The 26,750-nt window shown below is 39.8% G+C and overlaps 1 protein-coding gene across 1 annotated transcript; it reads right to left on the bottom strand.

Annotated features, from left to right (window-relative positions):
* Positions 1 to 26,750, bottom strand: cnga2b (cyclic nucleotide gated channel subunit alpha 2b). Its single transcript, XM_062047995.1, has 6 exons — positions 26,551 to 26,750; positions 25,327 to 25,437; positions 24,251 to 24,427; positions 7,773 to 7,880; positions 7,174 to 7,280; positions 1 to 2,001 (listed from the first exon to the last, which is right to left on the bottom strand). Exons 1-6 carry the CDS (start codon positions 26,703 to 26,705, stop codon positions 536 to 538), a joined length of 2,124 nt encoding a protein of 707 aa, XP_061903979.1. The 5' UTR covers positions 26,706 to 26,750; the 3' UTR covers positions 1 to 535.

Genomic DNA, 26,750 nt, shown 5'->3' with positions numbered 1-26,750 from the left:
CCCATTTAAGTCCTCTCCTTTTTGACAGTTGCAATTTTTTTCATGATGTGATTTATATAAATAAAGTGGTGAGGTAGCTTGTTAAGTTCAGATGCAGTCAGTACTCATTTGTTCATCTTCTTTAGTTATACTAGTAGTGGTCCTCAAGGATCCGTTTAGGTCCTTTCTTTTTTATCAATTGGGTTATTCAACTGGTGGCCCTTGAGTTCAGTTCAAAAACTTGAAGGGCTCAAATCTTTGCTGTAGATTCTTAAAAACAAAAGAGTGCTGTCATCGAGATGATCTTTGACTGGCTTTTTTGCAGAAGGTCCTTAAAAACAGCAGAGCGCTCCTGTAGCTCTGACAAAATATATCTGCAGAATTTACGTACAAAATAGGATTAATAGGAAAGGAATAAGTCTGCCCCCCCGGTCCTTAGCTACCTGGAAAAATGGCCCCCAAAACAATTGAGTTGAATATCCCTGATACATGGTCAACGAGTTCATATGATTATATCATCACTGTCTGAATCAGTACATGTTCAAAAATAATGTTTTTATATTGGGCTTTTGAGACCTTGGACTTGCAAGTTAATCCCATGAGGAGAACCATCGAGGTGAACCTCACTGGCTGATTCCGTATCCGCACCAACGTCATGGCTAGCTTCCATGCCGCAGTCCGTTTGATTCATCTGCCTCTCCAGCAGCGTGATGCGCTGCTTCAGCCGCTGCTGAGTGTGCGCATACTCGCCGAGAAGACGCGAAAAACGAGTCTGCAGCGTGTCGAGAGAAGACTCCAGCCTTTCCACCTTCTCCTCAGTGTCCTCTTTGTGGAGCTCGCCACTTTCGCCATTCTCGTCCAGGAGACCCTCTTTCATCAGGATCTCGCGGCCCCTCTCCTCCAGGACCGTCTTGGCGTCTGGATACTCGGTAACGGCCTCCATTAGGTCGTCCTTCGAGAGGCAGAAGAGGTCAGAGTATCCCAAACTGCAAATGTTGGCGGTCCGACGGTTTCCCATCTTACTGCCCTTGATATTCAAAATGCTGATCTCTCCGAAGCAGCTCCCGGCCGTGAGGAGGGCGTACTGCGTGACGCCGTCATCTCCCACCACGGCCAGCTTGCCCTCTTTGATGATGTACATCTCCTTGCCGATGTCGCCTTTCCTGCAGATATAGTCTCCTGGACTAAAGACTTGTGGGCGTAACTTGAGCACCAGCTCCACCAACAATCCTGCCTCACAGTCTTGAAAAATACGCACCTTCTTCAAGGTTTCCAGGTGGACGTTGATCGCGATCTCCGCCCGGAGTTTGTTCGGTAAATTCTTCAACACTTCCTGCTCGTCCACAGCTTGCTTGTTGGTCCACAGGTAGTCGAACCACTTGATGACGCGGGTCTCCAGTTCTTTGCTGACTTTGCGGAAGTGCATGTAATGTTTGATGGCATCAATCCGAGCTTGAAACTCAGCACGGGTTGCGTTCATGTTGGCAATCATTGAACCCACGTTCCCCACAATGGTGGCAAAGATCAGGACGCCAACTAGAAAGTCAAAGACCACAAAAACATACTCTTCATCTCGGACTGGTGCGGGCATCTCTCCAATAGTGGTGAGCGTGAGAGTGGACCAGTACAGACAGTAGACGTAACTCCGAGTGAGAGAGGAATATTCCGGTTTGGAGATGTTCGGAAACACCCAAGTGTCTGAACCTAAGCCTAAAGACTTGGATATAGCGTAGTAGATGCAGGCGTTCCAATGAATGATCACCAGGATGTAGAGCACCAAGTTGCAGATGCGGAACATGTTGGGGTAGTTGGTACGCGTCTCGGTGCGGTCGAAGAATTCGAACATCCGAGGGAAACGCAACAGACGGTTGAACCTGAGTTGTGGCGTGTGGATGCCGGTGTAAAAGTAGAACAGGTCTGTGGGCAAGATGGACGCTACGTCCAGCTTGAACTGTAACGTGCGCACATAGCTGTCCCTCAGCTTTGTGTGGTCCTTCACCAGAAGACCTTGTTCTAAGAACCCTGAAACCCAATAAAAATGTTGTGATTATGGTTCACATCTGTACTGTTTATCCTGTTCAGGGTTATGACAGGGGCTGTTGTCTATTCCAGCCACCCACTGGGTGCCTATCAAACACAAGGCACATAAAGAAGACATATTTGCCAATCCAAAATTAAATGCACAGAGATTTTCCAGTACTGCCAGTCACTACCTGACTCGATTTAAGTATCACTGGGATAGGCTCCAGGGACTTGTGGTAGAAAATGGATGGATGGATGGATGCAATGTGCATAATTGCAATGAAACATTTTTTTCAAGCTACAGCACTTTTAAGGGATACAGGTGTGTGACTCGCACATTATCATTACAGTTTAAATTTCCATCTCTCTACTGTCATTGCACAGAATGAAGCATGTTGGTGCAACTGAAGTCTAACAAGTGGATTTATCTTAAATGTTAATTTTTCAAACAAGCCAGTTCACTCAAATTTATATAAAAAATATACTTTGCAATTGGCGGTATTGTTAATTGAGAAAAAAAATTGATTACTTTGTCTAATTTTCGTTCAAGTTTCTTTCAGGTCGTAACTGTATTCTTGAGACAGTATATAATAGGGGTGTGGGAAAAAATCGATTCGAATTCGAATCGCGATTCTCACGTTGTGCGATTCAGAATCGATTCTCATTTTTAAAAAATCTAATTTTTTTTTTAATTAAAAAAAAAAGGTTTTTTTTTTGTTTTTTTTTAAATTAATCAATCCAACAAAACAATACACAGCAATACCATAACAATGCAATCCAATTCCAAAACCAAACCTGACCCAGCAACACTCAGAACTGCAATAAACAGAGCAATTGAGAGGAGACACAAACACGACACAGAACAAACCAAAAGTAGTGAAACAAAAATTAATATAATCAACAACGGTATCAATATTAGTTACAATTTCAACATAGCAGTAATTAAAAATCCCTCATTGACATTATCATTAGACATTTATAAAAAAAAATTTAAAAAAATAACAATAGTGTCATAGTGGCTTACACTTGCATCACATCTCATAACCTTGACAACACACTGTGTCCAATATTTTCACAAAGATAAAATAAGTCATATTTTTGGTTCATTTAATAGTTAAAACAAATTTATATTATTGCAATCAGTTGATAAAACATTGTCCTTTACAATTATAAAAGCTTTTTACAAAAATCTACTACTCTGCTTGCATGTCAGCAGACTGGGGTAGATCCTGCTTGTAATCCTATGTATTGAATGAATAGAGAATCGTTTTGAATCTTGGCAAAAATCTTAGCCACACGATTATCAATGTAATAGGAAAATTAATTCATACTGACCAAACTGGCTTCATGAAAGGTCAACAATCTTCAGACATGCAAGGAAATTGTTTTATGTTATTTACTATGCTAGAAGTCTCCCTTATCCCACAACAGTATATACTGTTGATGCGGAGAAGGCATTCGACCGCATAAACTGGTCATTTATGTTTGGCACATTACGGAAATTTGGATTTGGAGATAATTTTATTCAATGGATTAAGATTAGGGTTGGGTATCGAGTATCGATTGGAACCGGGACTAACTTTCCGATTCTCCCGGTATCGTTCAAAAGTTTAAATTTCGATTCCTATTTTCGATACCCAGTCCGCCGACCGGAAAAAATTAAAAAAAAAAAAAAAAATGTCCGCCGAACCGGAAGAAGAAGCCGCTGAGCACCAACGAAGAAGTGCCCACCGCCGGAAGTGTTAGCATAGCCGAGCGAGTCAGTCAAGCTCAAGCATGGATAGCGGGCGTCGGCGGTCGAAAGTGTGGCTTTACTTTACAAAAAAAAATGAAATAACCGCGAAATAACAGAGCTCCATGTCCATCAAGAAACGAGTGGAGAGAGAGCTGCAGATGTACCAGAACGTTCCACCGATACTTATGTCTGACGACCCTGCTGCATGGTGGTGGTCCGGTGGAACCAACAAAAGACTTATCCTTTGCTGTCAGATCGCGCTTTCTCCTATTTATGCGTTCAAGCTTCTTCCACACCCAGCGAACGTGTATTTTCCACAGCAGGAGACACTATCTGTCCAGAACGCTCACGCATCCTGCCTGAGAAGGCGGATATGGTCATTTTCCTAAACAAGAACTGTCTCTGATTTTATACTGTACCTGCTGCTAATCTGGACTGGGTTTTGCAAGTTGTTTCTTATTGTTTATTTGCTTTTTTGCACCAGGTTAGCCCATCAGTGGGAGCACGGTAACATTTTTAAGTACCTGCAGCATCATACACTTGTGTGTGTAAATGTGTTTTCATGAGGTTTTCAAAAATAAAGCTCTCTTGAGGAAAGTGTACCCCTGGGAAAATGTATTCATAATTTATAATATTTATATTCAAGTTCATAGATTTTATATTTATATTTTAGTTGAAAACAGCCCTGTGAGGAATTTATAGTAAAGTTCATAAAAAGTTAATAGAATTAAAATTGATGGAGAATGTCAGACTATTTCATTCAGAAAGACTGTAGGTTAGCTAGCTCATTTAAAATATCCAAAACTTTTTTTTGACCCTGCCTCTTAAAAGAATCGGAATCGAGAATTGTCAGGAATCGGAATCGAAACAAAGAATAGGAATCGTTCGAATTCAAACGATACCCAACCCTAATTAAGATGCTTTATACAAGGCCCATGCCATTAGTCAAAACCAATAATCATATTTCAGAACCTTTTTCGTTAAAAAGAGGAGTAAAACAGGGATGTCCTTCATCTGGATTATTATTTAATTTGGTTATTGAACCCTTAGCTGCAAAAATAAGAAGTGAAAATAATATTCATGGTATAAAAATTGGCTCAGTATAATAAGCTATCAATGTATTGTGACGACATAATTCTCTACCTGTCACATGTTAACTCCTCTCTTCACTATATCAATAATGTCATCACTGAATATGGCTGTTTATCAGGGTATACAGTCAACTGGGACAAATGTGACATATTACCACTTAATAAACACTGCAATAAATCACAAGTTCAGAACTCCAAAATTAAATGGAAAGAGGCAGAAATCATATATCTAGGACTACACATTACACTAAACCTTTATACAAGCAGAGATCTAAATCTTAAACATTTAAAAAATAAGATAGTATCCAAAATGGAACGCTGGTCACGTCTCCAAATATCACTTTGGGGTCGGGTGAACATAGTAAAAATGAGTATACTGCCAGCAGTTAATTAAATACTGAAAATGATGCCCGTCCTAATTAATAAAAGTTGGTTTAAGAAAATACATACAATGATATCACATTTTATATGGTGTGGAAAGAAGGCCAGTTGCTCATACTTAAGGTTGTCTTGTACACAAGATAAAGGAAGACTACAATTACCAAACTTCTTACATTATTATATCTCCTTCGGTTGTGAACAAGCAAGCCACTTATTTCATTCTTCTGCAGATAAGGACTGGATCAACATAGAAAAAAATATGTTAATGAATTTGGACATTAATGTGGGGAGTTTATATTATATTAAAAAAAATACCTAATGAATTGAGGCAGAGCCCAATAGAAGCCACCTTTAACATTCTAAAACTGTGTCAGAAAATACTAGGAATCAAGTCAATGACATCTGTAAATCAACCGCTTTGGTACAATCCTGATATAATTAATAAAAACATAGTTAAATGGACAACATGGAAAGACAGAGGTATTACTAAACCTTGTCATATTATTATTAAAAACTCTTTTAAACCGTTCAATTATTTAGTTGATCAATATAATGTACCCAGAAATCATTTTTTTAATTTTATCTCTTTAAAACACGCTGTAAATAAATGCATATCCTCTGAAAGTATGTCTTTAAATAGCCATGAACTGGAAGATGCACTTTTTAATCAAGATACATTTAAGAAATTAATTAAACTATTTTATGGAATAATAAATGAACACCACACTAGAAATGCAAATGATGTATGTGTTCGGAAACACCGTTAAACTTTTTAGATGAAATAGACATATCATGGAATGATATTTGGAAAAATGCCAATTAGCCCTTTAGAAGCATTAAAGATAAGCTGACTCAATTTAAGATATTGAATAGATTGTATTTTACATCTTCTCAGCTGTTTAAAATTGGTGTAGTAGATAGCAAGTTATGTATGAAGTGTCGGGCAGCCGAGGCAACTCTTGTTCATTTATTGTGGGAATGTCAGAGAATAAAAGAGTTATGGTTGAAAACAACAAAAGAAGCAATCACAGTCCTTAATATAAATATCCCAATGACACTGCAAACTTGTATTCTTGGGAATCTCCATCAATTTAGTAACGTGTCATCAAAGAGTAAAAATGCATTTTTTTCAATATGCATAATAACAAAAAGGGTAATATTAAAAAAATGGATAGATGTTGATAGTCCAACTCATACTGACTGGTACACACAAGCTATGGAGATGATATCAGTAGAACAAACTGCATTTAGTTTAGATAATAATGAGTCATATATTGGAATATGGGATCCATTATTTAAATTTGTTTTAATTATTAAATGAACCAAAATATGACTTATTATATCATTGTGGAAAATATTGGACACAATGTGTTGTCAAGTTTATGAGATGTGATGCAAGTGTAAGCCACTGTGACACTGTTGTTCTTTTTTTTATTTTATTTTTTATTAATGTTTGTAATGATAATACCAATGAGGGATTTTTAATCACTACTATGTTGAAATTGTAACTAACATTGATACTGTTGTTGATAATATTCATTTTTGTCTCACTACTTTTAGATTGTTCAGTGTCATGTTTGTGTCTCCTCCCAATTGTTCTGTTTTTTGCAGTTCTGAGTGTTGCTGGGTCGGGGTCGGTTTTGAAATTGTATTGAATTATTATGGTATTGTTGTGTATTGTTTTCATTTAAAAAAAAAAAAATCGTTTTTGAATCGAGAATCGTGTTGAATTGAAAAAAAAAAATCGATTTTGAATCGAATCGTGACGCCAAGAATCGATTTTGAATCGAATCGTGGACACCCAAAGATTCACAGCCCTAGTCATTACGTACGAGAAGCTGTGAGAGAGCGGGATATACTGTGTAAAATGCATTGTAAAGTTGGCGCCCTATGGGCATGTGTGCAAATGTTGCAAACAGCCCCTTTAATAACCGCATTAGAAAGTGTGTTGTAAAAACATGTCACCTGTGCGAAGTCGTACACACGTGTCCATGATGTACACCGTGTCGCAGAGGTAGTCCAGCACCAGCCAGCAGATGTAATTGGTCACCTGTAATCTATCAAAACACGCCCTGTGAGTAAAAAAGACAAAGACTGATTAATTGATTGAGGTGGGTGATTAATTTGATACCAAGTAAATACAGGGCCAGTATCGTTGATACTTTTCACTTGGACATTATTCAAGATCATTCAATGGCCTTGTAGTTTTTTCCCCCCCTCTATCAATCAATCAATCAAAGTTTATTAGTATAGCTCTTAATCACGAGTACCTCAAAGGGACATCCCCTGATCTGAACCTACAGTACATCCAGGCAAGGAAGAACTCCAAAAACACACTTGCAGCCCTTTGAGACACTTGTGATTTAGGGCTATATAAATAAACATTGATTGATTGACTTATTATTCCATGTTTCTAAACTTTATAACAATGTGTAAATCACCTGTTTACACCTGGGAAATCGATCCCATCATACTAGTAACAATAATATAAATATTTGGATTAGTACGCCCACCTCTATGGATTTATTTATCACTGAGGTGGGACAAGACGTGTCTGTTATTACCTTGCAACAACAAGGAACCAGTTGTAGAGCACGGCTGCGGCTATGACAAACAACCAGCGATAGTACGCATCATCAGATGGGGAAACCACAAAAACATCCCAATTGTTTCTGAAAGCATCAAAACATTAGGAGTTAGCTGGCCGTAAAAACTGTCACTCCACCAAATCATTGCCACTTACGTCCCTAGGAAATAAGGTACAAAAATGCATGATAAAATTTACCGTAAAGTAAAAAAAACATTTTATGAAGCAAAGTTTCCTGCACATTGATCCGATTGCATATGTAATAAATGCAGTTTTAAAAGATAATATTTTTGCTTAAAAGATCATTTAACTAACTTGAATAAAGGGAACAACATGTGTCGCCTTTCACTAAAATTAGTGTCTACCATATAATATATTCATTTCAATCCTACTGGAATGTTATACTTTTTTATACATTTCGGCTACTCCTTATTTTAATGATTATCATCCTTAATTCACACTTAAGTCTTGTGCTTGGGTTTTGGCTCAGTCCTGTTACCCTAATATATTTGCCCCCACTCCCCCGTATATTACTGTATATTCAATATTTCAACTATGACAGACTGTCCTGTTATTTACATTTTTTAAATATAATTTGTTTATTTGTCTAATCACTGTCATGTGTTTAGTGTCAACATGCTATTAGCACATGTGCCATGTGGTTATTATATTTCATGTATTTACCAATTCAATACTAAAAATTCACTGCTGTTACTTTCAGTCCTGTCACTTAAATGAGTCATCTTTATCTTAGAAACCTTGTAAAAAAAATGTAATAATGTTGCCTGAGATAGGCCAATATACATTATTGATGTGTATTGAGGATTAATAAATGATTTACAGTGTTTCAAAATGTGTATTATCACATGAAAAGTTACAATGAGCAAATGGCACAGTTTTAGTGGAATAAACCTTAAAACCACTTTGTTTTAAGGCTTTTTATTTTATTTTTTTAAAATTTTTTTGATGTACCGTAATGGTAGACTAGTAAAGTTGTAATGTTATACACAACACATAGTTCCAAAGAAATGTAAGATTATTTTCTCTATACAAATCAAAATGGCACTGGGTCTCTTTTTGATATCGGACTTGTATAAGAAAGTATGCTAAACACTTTTATTTAGGTTTAATTCTAAACCTCTTACAAAAAATACCATCGAATCGTCAAACAAGCTCATGCTAACAATGCTAAGCCCCTATGTGCTAAACCCTGTTAGAATAGCAGAAATAATCATTGTCATATTTTTTGTCATATTGTTATAAACCTTTGTCGTGAAATACAATAGTTTTAGTGATTGTACATTTAGTACATACATCTAAATAGTATTGTTAGCACTGATGCTAGCGCTAGCGCAAGACGAAAGCTGTCATGGCACCAATTTAGTTTATTTAAAATCCCAATGGAAATTAAAAATGTAGTTTAATTGTGAAACTTAAAAGTTAACAGATAATAGCTCAAAATTATGCTTTAAAACACAGTGATTGTGTTGAGGCATCAAGTTTACTTTTATGACAGAAAATTGGAAACCATGAAAACATGTAGGCTACTCTAACAAAATGTAAATATTGTCATATGTTTTACTTTTAAACATGATGAATTAAAAAAATAAAAACTATATACAGTATATATATATATATATATATATATATATATATATATATATATATATATATATATATATACACACACACATATATATACATATATACATATATATATATATATATATATATATATATATATATATATATATATATATATGCACCAGGGGTCACCAACCTTTTTGAAACCAAGGGCTACTTCTTGGGTACTGATTAATGCGAAGGGCTACCAGTTAGATACACACTTAAATAAATTGCCAGAAGTAGCCAATTTGCTCAATTTACCTTTAACTCTGTTATTATTAATAATTAATGATATTTATCTTTGTGGAAACACTGATCATCTTAATGATTTCTCACAATAAATATATATAGAAACAGATAAATATCAATATGCAACACTTTATTTTTATATTTTCTCTAAGTGCACATTTTTCAAATTGAACATTTTCAAATGATCACTTCTAAGACAGTCTTGTGAAATCACAATATCCCATTTTAACTAGCTAGCCACTAACATTTTTTAACAAATCATGAATTACTTTGCACCATGTTTGTACAAATAATAACTCATGTAAAATACAAAAGTAAACCCTCACATTTTTAAATCATGTCACACTTTGAACTGGACACCAAATCTGTTATTTGTTTCTTTGTCAGTTAGTGGGAAGCCTGGCATTGCATGCTGTTAACTAGTGTGTTGTACTCTGGTGTGTAACTTGACACTGCAACTCTGAGTGAGTCTTGCAGATGTGCATCAGTGAGGCGTGTTCTGTGTTTGTTCTTGATGAAGTTCATGTCAGAAAAGGCTGATTCACAAAGATAAGATTTTTCCTCATTGTTTGCGGAACCTTCTTAATCTTTTGGACATATTTTCACAGCAATCTGGCCTTAAGCTTAATTATGATAAATGTAAAATATTAAGGATCGGAAATCTAAAGGGAACGTCCTTTCGAATGGAATGCAAAGTGCCTGTTTTGTGGACAGATGGACCAGTTAACATACCTGGTGTTGTTGTCCCAGAAAATCTGGAAGATCTAGGCTCAGTAAATTATGATAATCGACTAAGAAAGCTGGACAAAATTATGCAATTTTGGAAAGGGCAATCCCTAACCTTGTATGGTAAAATGTCTATTGCCAACTTGTTAATTATTCCTCAATTTATTTATTTGTTTTTGTCATTACCAGCTCCATCACAAAACTTTTTTAAGATTCATGAGCGGAGGGTCTTCGGTTTTGTCTGCAACGGCAAACCAGAAAAGATTAAAAGAAAGGTTTTGTACAAAGAGTATGAATATGGGGGCCTGAAACTTCTCAACCTTGAAGCTATGTGTCTGTCTTTAAAAGCATCAATTGTTCCAAAGATGTATTTAAACATTGAGTGGTACACAAATGTCCTGTTGGACAAAAAACATGTACTGTATCAAAAGAAATTGTATCCTTTTTTACAAGTGATCCCCTCCCAGAGAGTCTGCTGGGAAACATGGCGGGGTTCATAAAGGAAACAATCCACTCATAGTGGTGTTTTCAATTTTATGTGCCAGAAAAAAGAGACGATATTTTGCAGCAGTTAATATGGATGAACTTTAATATTGTAATAGATGGAAAGCCTTTCTTTTGGAAAAATATGTTTGAAAGAGGAATCATTTGTGTCAATGATATTATCAATGAGAATGGTAAAATTATGAAGTATGATGAATTTAGAGCTATTTATGGTGATGCTTGCTCAAGCTTTTCATTTTATCAACTAACTGGAGTAATTGGGAAAAGATGGAAACAAATAATTAATTATGGAACTACTAAATTATTAGTTTGTAAACCTCTAATAAGAAATTCTAGTTGGCAAAAAGGAACTAAAATAAATAGAAAAATATATAATTTTTATTTAATAAAGAAATCTTTGAAGGCTGCCTCATACAACACAAATGGAAAATGGGAGGACTTTTTTGACTGCCCGTTGCCATGGGATGCCATATTCAAACTAATCTATAAAACCACTATCGATGTGCAAAATCGTTATTTTCAAATTAAAATGATTTATAACTTCTTACCCACAGGGAAAATGTTAAAATTATGGAATATGACAGAGTCAGATGATTGCCGATTTTGTTGTCAGGAGCCTGAATCCACTCTGCATTTGTTTTGGTATTGTCATATTGTGTCTTTGTTTTGGGTGGAAGTTGAAAAAATGTGTTTAAGGATTGGTTTGTTTATGAAGCTTAATGTGGTTTCTGTTATTTTAGGAGAGTTCATTGACAATCATGATTTAGTCAATTTAATTATAGTACTCTGTAAAATTTTTATTTTTAAGGCCAAAAACAGATATTCACTTAGTATTACTTTCTTTAAAACATTTATTCAGTATTTTCTAACTTTAGAAAGTTACATGGTTGAAAACGATAATGATGCCAAAAAACATTTAAAAAAAGATGAGAAGTCCTCAAAGGCTTATTTTGAAAGTATAATTATGTTTATAGATTATATGATATCTGTTGTTGTGTTCCCTAATTTGAGTGACCTGGACATAATCTGGACTGTACATAAATGCTTATTTTGAAAATGTAATTTTGTTTATAAATTATATGCAATCTGTTGTGTTCCCTAATTTTTTTCTGTGTACATGAATGAAGGTGTGTGTTGCTGAGTCCGACTTGGACATTATCTGGACTGGGCCTGGTTTAAAAAACCCTTTAACAGATTTAATTTCTTTGACAACCTGGTCTGTTGAAGATAAGGCCCTTTTTTAAAAAATAAAATAAAATAAGATAAATAAATAAAAAACATTTTCTTGGATAAAAAAGAAAGTAAAACAATATAAAAATAATTACATAAAAAATAGTAATTAATGAAAATGTTAGTGGACCAGCAGCCTATACAATCATGTGTGCTTCAGGGACTGTGTCCCTTGCAGATGTGTTGTCTATGTTGTGGGAACCAGAATATTGGTAGCAGAAAGAAATAACCCCTTTTGTGTGAGTGGGTGTGGATGAGTGTGCATGGGGGAGGTTGTTTGGGTTGATGCACTGATTGAAAGTGTATCTGGTGTTTTTTCTATGTAGATTTAATTTAAAATTTTTTTATTATTATTATTTTTTTATTTATTTATTTTTTTTAAATTTATTTTTATTTTTTTTTAGAACAGGCCCGCGGGCGACTCATCTGGTCCTTACGGGCGACCTGGTGCCCGCGGGCACCGCGTTGGTGACCCCTGATATACACACATTGTAGCTGAGATAGGCTCCAGCACCCCCCGCGACCCCAAAAAGGGACAAGCGGTAGAAAATGGATGTAGCGTCCCGGAAGAGTTGGTGCTGCAAGGAATTCTGGGAATTCATTCTGTTTTGTTTCTGTTAAGTTCTTTGGTGTGTTGCGGTGCTAATATTCTCCCGAAGTGTGTTTGTCATTGTTGTTTAGTGTGGTCTCACTATACGGCAGAGGTGGGACCAAGTCATTGCTTTACAAGTCACAAGTAAGTCTCAAGTCTTTGCCCTCAAGTCTCGAGTCAAGTCCCGAGTCAAGACAGGCAAGTCCCGAGTCAAGTCCAAAGTCAAGACTGGAAAGTCTCAAGTCAAGTCCCAAGTCCTGCATTTTGAATTTCGAGTCCTTTCAAGTCCTTTTAACCACAGACTAATATATTTACACAGATTGTGTATGCTTTTAAAACGCTGTATTTATTTATTAAAACAAGTGCATTTGAAATTGCAGGAAAAAAAATAGTGCTGACATTGCACTTCATAATAGCACTATTATCCAGTCATTTTAAACATTTAACTAATTCCTTTACAGAATAAACACATTTGAAAAAACAAGTGCAACTGTACTTATTTGCACAAAAGTGTTAACATTGTATTTCCATGGCATATTGCATTGTAACTAGTTCCACAGCAGTTTCTATCCTGTTCTTACCTTATCTCATTGATCTCATCTCATACTGTATGTGTGTTGATGTGTGCGTACATATGAAAAACATAACAAAAACATGAACAAAACAATGAACAGAGTTGTACTTTTTAGATGTCAGGGCCCTATGCAATATGTACACATATTCTTAAGATAGTATACATTTTACTGACCTTTATTTGACTATGTTTGTTTTTGTAGGTGGCTAAAATATGCGGTGCTGCTGATCGCCGTCTAACGTTACGTTACTGTGTGTGATACATTGACTAACGTAACGTTATGTATAGGTACCTCATGCAGCCCTGCTTAAAAAAAATCACTTGACAAAAAGTATGAATAAGGTAGCGAACTGCAGTGGACGCAACATATTGCCGTGTTTGCAATGACGTTATAACCATAGACATCTTATAAGTAGACGCAGCATTGGCTGCTTTGACACGAGCAATTTGGCCGCCATCTTGAAGTGGTGATGAGGAGCCGGCGAGCAGCCTAAACTGACAGTTGACAGGTAGAAAACAAAGATGGTGTTCAGCGTTTTCCTACTCAAATGAGCGGACTGTTGAAAATAGGAATCGGGTGATTACTTTTCACAAGCAAGATTTAACATTAATGTACTACTGGTTGTATTTTATGAAAATAATATTACCACAGAGTTGCGAAGGAGCAAAGATCTTCAATATATGTATGTGAAAATCACAAATAAATCTTCTGGGGGAGGATGACCCCCTTACAGGGGTTTGGTTTACAAACTTTCAGCCCCACCTAAAACAAAACTCACCAGCCGCCACTGATTATGATGCATTCTCATTTTAGGCAAAATATAAGACAATATTTTCTTAACAGTATAATTGTAACCAGGAATAAGTCTTCAAGTAACAATATTAAAATACTAACATTGTTGGGTAAGACAGAATTTGGTTTTATTCTGAATCCAGTGAAACAGATTGGTGGTTTTAGCTGATATAAAGACTTTCAGGTGTTTATATATGTTTATGTTGAAGTATTTGGCAGACGCTTTTATCCAAAGCGACATACATAAAAAATACATATAAAACAATGACTGTAAACATGATCATTTAAGGGAAGAATGTAATACAAAATATCAATACAAAGTGTCAAGACAGAATAAACTCTCTGCTGCTGCAGCAACAGAGATACAGTCTATAAGATTTGTAGATATCTAATGTATTCATACATTGTTTATGTAGAATATACGCATGTATATATAACCTAATCATATTGTTTCTTCAATTTAAAAATAGCTGACCGTTTTTTTCCCCTTTCTCTGGGATTATATTCCCAGTTTTGATCTCGGACGTCTGGTCACTTATAGCGTATAAGAATATTATATTACTGTTAAGCAAACTATGAATAATAAAACACGCCAAAACATGTGTCCTTTATCATAGCTACACATATAAAAAAAAAGCGTGTGAAAATGAGTGGTATTCAGTGAGGTAAGATGAATTAAATGCGCTGACAGTTCATTGCTCCTGACAAATGAATTGCACTGAGTGGAGCGGATCACCACTCCAAGATGGCGGCCCAGCGTCTCGTCTGCGCCTGAAGGCAGTAGCGCTCGATGCTGCGTACCCTTATAAGCAGGGGCGGATTAAGAAATTTTGGCCCCCTGGGCCTGACATGGTCTTGGCCCCTCAACCCCCCCGCGCGTGTGGGCGCACACACACGCACGCACTATGCAAGAAATACTGTATACTGTGAACAGACATGCACACTGTACTGTACAGAAGAGTGCACATACTGCACACACACTATTAGGTATACCACACAGACACTGACAAGCACAGGTTTCACACAGACACAGGGGGAGGGGATAAATGGCCTAAAAATAAACATTTTTGAAAATGATTACACCCACTTCAGTGATGGTGCATTGGGTCATTTGAGAGATATTATGTATTGGAAGTTGGTAGCTATCATGAAATAAACCCCCCACCCCACCCAAAAAACTAAATCGGACATGATTTTTGCCCCCTTTTCCTCCCTTCTATCATTAAAAATAAAATAATATCTTAGGAAAACACTTTGGCATAACGGCAGCTGTGCAGCAAATTGAGGCTCAAAGTCTGTATCTATTTGTGGTTAAGCTTGAGGAGAAGGAGAAAGGTAAAATGATAACATGCATCGGAGAGCACCACAAAGAAAGGTGTAGGCCAGTTCATGGTACAAGGGCTGCATGCAGGTCAAGATAGCCCATTTCCAAGAATGCTATAGTGGCTGGACAGGCACTGGACATGTCCTGAACTCAGTGTCAGACGTGGCTGCCGAATACTTGGATGAAGTGAAGCAGCTGACAGATCTCATGCTGCCCCATCTGAAGACTGTCCTGGCCAGGCAGAGGATGGATGAGGAGACCTTCCCAATGGACCCTGTCAGTGAACAGGCTAGTAACATTGATGGCACCCCTGTGCACAACATTGGGATGGAGAGACAATGTGGCAAGGTGGACTACAAACTGAAGAAGTTGGGCACACTGAACGCAGTCAATAGGTCAATAATTTTACAGAAGAGCCAGGAGCTTCAGAGGTTTCAAGGCAGCAGCACAAGCAAAAAGGGAGGTTGAACTCAACTGGAGTAAATTCATGAAGGCAAAATTCGAGAGTAGGGCAGATGAGAAACAAGAGATGGCTCAAAGAAAGGAGACTAGACATGCTGGACACACTGAAATCTTTTGATGGCCCCTTCACGATAGTGGGGAAGTTGAAAAGTTCCTTGTGGATGAAAGTCTGCACAAGAATGCAAAGCTGCAGAGAATGAAGCTTGAGGTTCAGTTTGCCAGAGAAAGCACCAAGCTTCTGCCTAAAGTCAATCCTATCTTCACAATCCAGGTGACACTTCCCAGAAATGGCAAAAGTGCAATTCTCCAAGTCATAATGGATACTTAGAATTTTATGGTGGTGGTAAGTATTCATGAAAACAGGTAGCCTAACATTAGTGAATGGGTGAATTCTGGAAATAACCTAAAAATCTTACACAGTGCACCTTTAAGCAAGGGGTTTCTTTCGTGCTTTCAATTTTGCAAAATCATCCACCACATCATTGAAGTCCAACTCTCTTGTCAGCTCACTCTCAATTGCCATTAGAGATAACGCATTTAATCTTTTCTGAGTCATTCTTGTGCGCAGCTCATTTTTTACTCTTGACAAAAGAGAGAATGAGCGTTCTCCCTCACAGTTACTGACCGGTAGAGTGAGAAAAATCTGTAGCGCAATGTATGTATTAGGAAACGTAGGCTGTAGTCCAAAATGTATTATTGTTTTGAGCAGTCCTGAAGGGGTCCTCTCCTCATCAGTGTTGTTGAGCTGTATAAAAGATTTGAACTGTATAAGCTCCTGTCCAAGACTTTCATTGAGGTCAGATGGGTATGATTCAGTGAGAATCTTGGCCTTGTGAAGGACTGAAGCATTGGACTCTGTATCCAAAGAGAAAAGGACACTGAACAAATTGTTCAGATGTTTGTAGGCCTCCAGACGGTGATTAAGGCTTGAACTCAGTTGATCAATAGAGGCAATAAATGTCTCTATTTGAAACAGTTGCCTTCCCTCAAGCACAACATCTGGGGATGCTGATTCATCAGCAAACTTTTTACGTTTCCTCGTCCGTTCAGCCCTGTAAGATGGGGTGCCACCCAACATGTTTAAGGCTTTCTGCTCAAAATGATCAAATAGATCTCTTTGGGAGAGAACAAAGGTGCGCAGAGATTCCAGCAATCTAACTGCTGTACCAAGGTCCATGTCTGCTTTTTGAAGTTGCAGACTTGTGGCCTGAAATCTGGACAGAACAGTGTCCCAAAAGCCTGCCATGAAGGCCATCTCAAGTGAATCCAGCTTCCGCACTAGACTGTCAGCTTCAGTTCGTGTGTCTCGTTTCTCTGTGTCATCAGTGGAAATAACCTGTAGTGCTGCTTTTATTTTACTGTAGTTCTGCCACAGTGCTTTGGTAGATTCTGCACGGCAACTCCAACGCGTGTTGGATAAAGCTTTAAGTGTGAGATCTATGTTGGAATTGCCAAATACCCTGTCCCATCGGTGTGTGGATGCAGTTGTGAAGTTGTAAATAGACTGAATCAAGTCAAAATACTTAGAGACTTCATTTCCACATCTGTCAATGCTGTTGACTCCCACCAAATTCAAAGAGTGAGCTGCACATGGAATATAGTGTATTAATGGGTTGCTTTTCTTTAAGTGAGCCTGCAACCCATTATACCTCCCTGACATGTTGCTGGCATTATCATAAGCCTGCCCCCTGCAATTTGACAGCTCTAACCCTAGATTTTCCAACACAGACATGACACAGTTAGCCAAACTTTCACCTGTATGGCTAGTAATGGGCTCAAAACCCACAAAGCGTTCAACAACACTGCCCTCTTTGCTAACAAAACGGAATATGAATGTCAATTGGTCCACATGAGATAAATCTGGGGTTGAATCCACAATGATAGAGTAGTATTTGCTTGCTTGCAGTTCATCTGCTATAGCCTGTTTGGTTTTTGCACCCATCAATTCAATGAATTCCTCACAAATGGTGGAGGACAGATATGAGGTATTACCTCGACCCATCTGCCCAAACTTTCTGATGTGATCCTTTAGAAAGGGATCAAATTCAGCCAGGACCTCCAGAATACCAAGGTAGTTCCCATTGAGAGGAGACCCTAACGATTCATTTTTACCCCTAAATGCAAGGCCCCTTTCTGCAAGGAATTTAATGACTGCAACAACTCTTTGTAACACCTGCCTCCAATAGCTGCTCTCTGCCTGAAACTGTTTGAACAGGTCTGCATCAACTGTGGCACCTTTGGCGCGGTTCAAGACTGCTTGCATGCAGGTTATGTGCTCAGCACTTCGCTCATGTTCACCAAATCTTTCTGAGTGTTTCCAATCACAATAGCCTGTCACAAAAGAATGCGTTTTTGGGGAAAACAGTTTGCATGCAAAGCAGTAAACATTACCAGTAGAGGGAGAGTACATCAGCCACTCTCTTTGTACTCGTTGTCCATTGGGCAAGTGTGAAGTAAAATGTTCATTGTTTAGGCATCGGGTTTTGCCTCCTAGCCCACTGTTCCTCACAGAAGCTGGATAATGGCTGTGACGGTTGTGAAATGATTTTGCACCTCTTTGAATAAGAACTTCCTTCATTGACTCAGTGAGGGTCTCAGCCCATTTAGCGGGATCACTAGGTAGAGTTGTCACTGTAGATGGTGTTGAAGAAAGATTCAGCTCATTTTCTATGCTGTCCAGAGGTGCAGTGACCTCACATTCATCCGAGCAACTGGCTACTGCTGAATTGGTTGAATCATAAGCATCAGAAGCATTTGGTTCAGTGTCTACACTTGTAGTGGTCTCAGGATCTTGGGAGCTACATGCTAGCTCAGGTGCATTGCTAACCTTAGCTGAATTTGCAGTAGCATTTATAGAATTGCTTTCAGCAGATGTCTTTGTACTGAAGAAGCTGGAGATATTTGGAACACTCTCAAGTAAAACTGATTCCTTTTTTTTCTTTTCTTGCTGAATTTTTTTTCTAGCTCCTCCACTTAAACGTTTATGATCCATATTTCCCTTCTTTCTTTGCACATTGGCTCTTTGCCTATCACAACAGATAAACCAACTATGTGTGTGTGTGTGTGTGTGTGTGTGTGTGTGTGTGTGTGTGTGTGTGTGTGAGTTTGTTTGTGTGTTTATGATCGGTGCTGCTTCCTTCAAGTGTGTGAGGTGATTTAGAAAACTAGCAACCCAGCATCAACACTCCAAAGCAGAGAATAACAGCTTACTAGCATAGACAATTGAGAGCAGAGAATCAACTGATTCGTCTGATAGACAGCAGGAGAGCAGAGTGGTCAGTGATGATCGAATCAAGAAAATGTCTAAATGGCAAGGGAACAGACTGATTTGTACTGAGGAGAAAGAGAGAGAGAGCCAATTACAGTGAAATATATTCCAAAAGAGCCAAGTGACTAGCTGAAGGCAGGGACAAATGCCTTGGAGTGACCAACAAGAGTGCAAAGTACCAAATGGCAAAATGTGGAAAGACCAACAGGCAGATCTGCTTTTACCTCTTATCTTCACAACCAAAAAGTTGCTAAATGATGTTTTCAGTCGCTAGCCAGGTATGGCCAAAAGACGCGAAATCTAGCGGCAAAGTCGGTCAATCACACTGACAGTGAAACAAATATTTTGAAAAGATAATAATTGTACACCTTTGTGCACTTTAGTCTTCTATCTAAATATTTTCACAAAGGACACCAAGGCAGCTTGCTAGCTATGATGGGAGCAACAATGTCTGATAGACAGCAGGAGAGCAGAGTGGTCAGTGATGATCCAATCAAGAAAATGTCTAAATGGCAAGGGAACAGACTGATTTGTACTGAGGAGAAAGAGAGAGCCAAGTACAGTTAAATATATTCCAGAGCCAAGTGACTAACTGAAGGCAAAGACAACAGCCAGATACCTTAGCAGAGACCAACAAGAATTCAAAGTACCTAATAGCAAGATGGCGAGACCAACACAATAAATTGTATTAGGATTTAATTTATTAACGTTAATCTTAACAGCCAAAAAGTTGCTGAATAATGTTTGTAGTCGCTAGCCAGGTATGCCCAAAACAAGAGTCGCTAAACCTAGCAGCAAAGTTGCTTAATTGCAACACACTCTAGGATTCAGGGGAATTAAGGATAATAAAGATATTAATTGTACAACTTTTTGTACTTTTTTTCTAGTTTTTTGAGTCGCCAGCCATGTATGGCCAAAAGTCGCTAATTGAATGCCAACGTTGCTTAATCGCCAACACACTGGGACTCACTGAAGGACTGACTGAATAAAAAAGATAATTAAGATAATTGTGTACTTTTCTCTTCTGATATTTTCTCTAAGGACCCCAAGCTATCTGCAAGCAGCAATAATGTCTGACAGACAGGAGAGCAGAGTGGTCAGTGATGAATGGCAAGGGAACAGGCTGATTTGTACTGAGGAGAAAGAGAGAGAGAGAGCCAATTACAGTGAAATATATTCCAAAAGAGCCAAGTGACTAGCTGAAGGCAGGGACAAATGCCTTGGAGTGACCAAGAAGAGTGCAAAGTACCAAATGGCAAAATGTGGGAAGACCAACAGGAAGATCTGCTTTTACCACTTATCTTCACAACCAAAAAGTCGCTAAATGATGTTTTCAGTCGCTAGCCAGGTATGGCCAAAAGACGCGAAATCTAGCGGCAAAGTCGGTCAATCACACAGTGAAACAAATAATTTTAAAAAGATAGTAATCGTACAATGTCTTGTACTTTTGTCTTCTTTCTTAATATTTCTCAAAGGACACCAAAATGTCGCTATCTGCAGGCAGCTTGCTAGCTATGATGGCAGCAACAATGTACCTTAGAGTGACTGACCAACAAGAGCTCAAAGTACCTAATGGCAAAATGTGGAGAGACAGACACAATAAATTGCATTAAGATGAAGAGAACTGTTGCTATTATTAATCTTAACATCAACCAGAAAGTCGCTAAATGTCACCAGCCAGGTATGGCCAAAAGTCGCTTAATTGGCCACACACAGTAACAGAGAAACTAACAAAAAAAAGATCATAAAGATAATAGTTGTACAACTGTGTGTACTTTTGTCTTCTTTCTAAATATTTTCCCAAAGGACACCAAAATGTTGCTATCTGCAGGCGGGAGCGTGCCTATGTTCCCCGGGTCCTATGTTCCCCGGGTCCTATGTTCCCCGGTTGTTCCTGGGTCTTTGTATGCGACCGGGGAACTTAGGACCCTTTTTCTAAAAAAGGGTCCTATGTTCCCTGCATTGTATCTGGCGAAATTGCAAAATTGTGCCCTGACCAAAACCATCCCTAAACCTAACCTGTCACAGGGCGTTGTGGAGCACTTTTTTTTGGCGAAATTGTGCCCTGACCAAAACTATCCCTAAACCTAACCTGTCACAGGGCGTTGTGGAGCACTTTTTTGGCGAAATTGTGCCCTGACCAAAACCATCCCTAAACCTAACCTGTCACAGGGCGTGCGGCAGCAGATAGAGCAACTCAAACGCGAACTTCCTTCCTTCGACAACTTAAACGCGTCTCTGTCATGCGTGTCTGCGTGCGTCTTACTTAGTCGCGCATTGGAAGCAGCGGGGAACATAGAACCCTTTTCTGGAAAAAGTGTTGTACGTTCCCCGCAGCGGGGAACATAGAACCCTTTTTTTTAAAAAGGGTCCTTAGTTCCCCGGTAGAGGGGAACATAGGACCCGGGTAACATAGGGACGGGGAACATAGGGATGACCCGCTGCAGGCAGCTTGCTAGCTATGATGGCAGCAACGATGTCTGCCAGACAGGAGAGAGTGGTCAGTGACGATCGAATCGAGAAAATGACAAAATGGGTCAAAGACCAAAAAGTTATTAACTGACAGCAGTGACAAATGTCAGACTGTAAACTTTCTCGAAAGAAAAGGACAAAATGGGAAGATGCTGATAATAACAGCAAAATGGAAAATATAAGAATTTCCAAGTAATGCTCAACTCAAGTGTGTGTGTGTGTGTGTGTGTGCGCGCGTTAAACTTCTTGTTGAATGATTTCAAATTATCTCTGAGTCTGAACTGAGGGAAAGGAAACCAAATTTTGAGCAGTCTCTCACGAGTTCAAAATACCAAATGAGGAGATTCTAAAAGAACAGACCGGTTTATGAAAGACTTGATGGGGGAGGGGCACAGCTAAGAATACTTGAGTGAGATTCTGTGATCCAAATTCGAGATAGAGCTTTTTGATAATGATAATTTGTCAGAGTAAGGTTGTGTAATCAAAATTTGAGAATGAGCTTTGTCAATCAATCAAGAATATTTGCATTAAGTTCTGTGATCAAAATTCAGAAACAACCTTTAATAATTGATAAAGAATATGTGAGTGAGGTTGTGTGATCCATCCAATTTGAGAATTAGCTTTGATAATAATGATTGAGAGCCTCTGGCCCTCTGTGGATCATGGCCGCGGGGCCAATTTTGCCTGGCCCCTTGGGGCCTCTGTGGGTCGTGGCCGCGGGGCCAAGTTGGCCTGGCCCCTTGGGGCCTCTGGCCCTCTATGGATCGTGGCCGCGGGGCCAAGTTGGCCTGACCCCTTAGGACCTCAGGCCCTCTGTGGGTCGCGGCCGCAGGGCCAAGTTGACCTGGCCCCTTGGGGCCTCTGACCCTCTATGGATCGGGGCCAAGTTGGCCTGACCCCTCGGGGCCTCTGGCCCTCTATGGATCATGGCCGCGGGGCCAAGTTGGCCTGACCCCTTAGGACCTCAGGCCCTCTGTGGGTCGCGGCCGCAGGGCCAAGTTGACCTGGCCCCTTGGGGCCTCTTACCCTCTATGGATCGTGGCCGCGGGGCCAAGTTGACCTGGCCCCTTGGGGCCTCTGGCCTTCTGTGGCTCGCGGCCGCGGGGCCAAGTTGGCCTGGCCCTTTGGAGCCTCTGGCCTTCTGTGGGTCGTGGCCGCGGGGCCAAGTTGGCCTGGCCCCTTGGGGCCTCTGACCGTCTATGGATCGTGGCCGCGGGGCCAAGTTGACCTGGCCCCCTGGGGCCTCTGACCCTCTATGGATCGTGGCCGCGGGGCCAAGTTGGCCTGGCCCCTTGGGGCCTCTGACCGTCTATGGATCATGGCCGCGGGGCCATGTTGGCCTGGCCCCTTGGGGCCTCTGGCCCTCTGTGGGTCGCGGCCGCGGGGCCAAGTTGACCTGGCCCCTTGGGGCCTCTTACCCTCTATGGATCATGGCCGCGGGGCCAAGTTGGCCTGGCCCCTTGGGGCTTAAGATTATTATTTTTGCAAAAGTAGTTTTGCTTGGGTCGCGGCCGCGGGGCCAAGTTGGCCTGGCCCCTTGGGGCCTCTGGCCCCCTGGGCCTGGGCCCGGTAGGCCCGGTCATTAATCCACCTATGCTTATAAGATGTCTATGGTTATAACGTTAGCAGTGAGTTTGCAGCCTTACTGGTTTAACTACACAGCAAATAAAAGTCACGTTACTTAGCCAATAAACGTTAGCTTACATTCAAAATTTACCCTTCTTTGTGCATCTTCAAATGTCGAACGAAGTTGGAAGTCGTTACGTCTCCGTCTATAATATTCGAACTGCATGATTTGCATAGGGCAATTCGTTTTTTGTTGACCAAGTCGTAGTTTTAATACCCGAACGAAATTAATTTTGGCATAATTGTTTCTCACTGGCGTGTTGTTTGACAATTCTTCTTCATTGGTTGTCCTGCAATTTGATTGGATGAGTGCTGTGGGATGAAAACAGCGTAGATCTAATTTGATTGGCTGTTGTACTGAGAGCACACCAGCTGACAAGAACAACACGCTGATAGACACAGACGAAGAAAAGGAAAAATACGGAGCGGCGCGCTCCCAAATAACTTTTTAATCTTTGGGTTTTAGAGAAAGTAGCAAGTCATGTCAAGTCAAAAGGCTCAAGTCCAAGTGAAGTCACAAGTCATTGATGTTAAAGTCTAAGTCGAGTTGCAAGTCTCTTTACATTTTGTCAAGTCGAGTCCAAAGTCATCAAATTCATGACTCGAGTCTGACTCGAGTCCAAGTCATGTGACTCGAGTCCACACCTCTGCTATACGGCGCATGTTTATCACAGTGTTTGCGTTGTTTATACGGCTACCCTTAGTGTGACATGTATGCCTGTTGACAAAGTATGGAATTCATTCACTTATATACCGGATTGTGGTCAAAATTAAAAAGACCATTAAAAAGAACTAAGATCATTTCGTGTGACAGTTTTTCTTGACATTTTCAACTAAAGACCATTATTACCTAGTCTAACGCTACAGTATATTATGGTGAAAACTGAACTATAGGTTTTATTTAACTTTATTTCCCCTACAAGACTGGAGCAGCCCAGCTTAAGGGTTTATTTACCTTTTTGTCCTTCGATGTGCAACATAAGTTGAAGTGCTTTACTGTGGTACATACCTAAATGTTCCTTCGGCCTTGTTGCCGTTGGCGTCTGTTTGCGTGTTGCTAGCACGACTGGGAGCATTTCTCAGCTCAGGGCCTCTGAAGCGCTCCAGAAAGGAGTCCGGTCTCTCCTGCTCCTGGACCAAACTCCTGTGAGCCCATTCCCTCAGTCTCACCACCATGCTCACCAGTCTAACATACACCAACAAGGTAGGACTATTATACCCATTCAAATATTGTTAAAACATTTGCATTTTTCATTTTCACAAAAAAAGTTATTTTTCGTGTACATGTCCACATAAACCATCTTGATGTCTTTAGTGCCTTTTTTATTATTCACCATTCAGAATTGTTACAAAGTTGTCACGGCCCGGGCGCACTGCAATGCGCATTCATCTGTGTGCTGCGCTACTCCGGCTTCAGCAGGCAGCTGCATTCAATTGCCAATCAGTCAGCACTCAACACACCTGCCGCTGATGAGCTCTCTGGGCTTCTTAAGCCAGTTCAAACCTGCGTTCCGGGCCAGAACGTAGCGACCTGTTCCAGTACAGTAAGCCGTAAATCTCTAGCTCTATGCACACTCTCTCTCTCTGTGTGTTTCACCCCCTCCGTTTTCATTGGTCTCGTGTCCCTTGTCGTCATCCAGCAGTGTTCCACCGTTCCCGCGTCACAAGATGTGTGTCTCGTCTCCCCGTGTTCCCTCTGGTTCCCTGGCTGCCTCTTAGATCTCGACCTCCCGCCTGGACACGGACTTTGATGCCTCGCTCCTGCTCTCGACCTCATGCCTGCTCACGGACGTCCGAGCTTGTCTTGCCCCCCTTGAACTTCAGCACCTCGCTCAACACTCAACAGCTAATTACTACACATAGTTGCACACCACACACAAAGGATTAGTTTCACACTCCATACTCTATGTAAATATAATAAATAGAGCTAAAACTATGTCCTGCATTCTGTGCCGTCTTCTTCCCCTGTACCGCAACAAAAATCTTAATAGGTAACCACATGTTTGTTGTCTTTTAAATCCACAGCATGTTGACATAAAAACATAATTAGCAGAACAGATGCAGGTTTTGCTCGAGCAGTGTTACCTGGAGACGGCTCCGGTCCTTTCAAAGGAATTCCTGGAATTGCCGCCATGAGGGTCAAGAGCAGCGACCCTCTGAAGCTCCGAGGATGTGTCATCGCACACCGATGGAACCCTGAAAGGCAGGTTGGAAAACAAAACACACTGAAATCTAGCATGTGCAAATATGGCCGAATATTCATGACAGAGGTCGACTTTCAATCTGTCGTCATTTCAAAACAATGACTTCAATAGGTATCAGTTATATCTGTTCATTTGTAATATATATGTTCACATATTAATCTGTTAGGTGTTTAAGAAACTTGTATTAACTGATCTTGGTATTAAAAGTAAGGAACAGTTTGGCTGTTACTGTACAAGTTCAAATGTAAATATTCACGTGACTGTGCTATTAGAGGGCCGTGTGAAACAGTGAATATATAGGAATATAAACATGTAATAGCCTTGTTACATAAATTACGTGACTGGTTACGTAAAATAATTTGCTGACAAAATATAATGTGGTAGGCGTTGTTAAATTATTTGGCCGACCACGTAAAATAACACAGAAGAACAAATAAAATGTCATGGCGGGCCACATAAAAGAATTTGGAAGACAACATAAAATGGCATGGCGGGCCACCATAAATGATGTGGCGGGCCAGTAAAATGATATGGTGGAACACATAAAATTGCATGGCCGGCTGCATAAAATGTGGCGGGAGACGTCAAATGAAGTGGCGGGCCATATAAAATAACATAGCGGACACATAAAAAGGCATGGCGGATCACATAGAATAATTTGGAAGACAACATAAAATGATGTGGTGGGCGAGGTTAACTGATGTGGCGGGCGACATAAAAATAACATCAAATGGCATGGCGGGCCACATAGAAGAATCGGGAAGACAACATAAAATAGCACGGCGGGCTAGGATAAATGAAGTGGCAGGCATGGCCGTAACTACCATTGAGGACACCGGGGTCATGTCCTCTATTTTTTTTAGGTGACAAAGGGTCATCCTCACACTTTCACTGGCACCCCTCAAACACAATTTAATAAATGCTTGTTTTGTCACACAAAGTTTGGTTGCACTCCAAGTTGCAAGACTTTTGGTGCATTTCACAAACAATAAATCCTGCATTTGGAAGAAAATCTAGAGTTTGTGACAGATTAGAAGCTTTCAATCAGACCCCCCCCAAAAAATAACAATGACACAAATGTCTAACACGTATTTGTTCTTCTCACCTGCTTAGAATACTCTCGGTTCTTTCGATCTCCTCCTCCAAGCTGGTCTTGACTGACAGGTTGTGGGGTGAGCGACCTCTTTCAGCTGTGTGACCTGTCATCTTCAGACTTGATGAGGCGCACACACACACACACACACATACACACTCACACATGCACACACACACACACACACACACACACACACACACACACACACA

Source organism: Entelurus aequoreus, linkage group LG05 (assembly GCF_033978785.1).
Source record: "Entelurus aequoreus isolate RoL-2023_Sb linkage group LG05, RoL_Eaeq_v1.1, whole genome shotgun sequence".
Lineage (NCBI taxonomy): Eukaryota > Metazoa > Chordata > Actinopteri > Syngnathiformes > Syngnathidae > Entelurus > Entelurus aequoreus.
The sequence above is the reverse complement of the archived record's forward strand: the minus strand, read 5'-3'. Positions and strand labels throughout refer to the sequence as shown.

What these genes read in the sequence shown, in the direction of transcription:
- cnga2b (XM_062047995.1), bottom strand. Translation starts at nt 26,705, where the DNA reads ATGTGTGAGTGTGTATGTGTGTGTGTGTGTGTGTGCGCCTCATCAAGT. An exon ending in AGGACCGGAGCCGTCTCCAG is followed by an intron (nt 24,428 to 25,326) that starts GTAACACTGCTC and finishes GGTGTATGTTAG; the next exon opens with ACTGGTGAGCATGGTGGTGA. An exon ending in TGGTTCCTTGTTGTTGCAAG is followed by an intron (nt 7,281 to 7,772) that starts GTAATAACAGAC and finishes TTTTACTCACAG; the next exon opens with GGCGTGTTTTGATAGATTAC.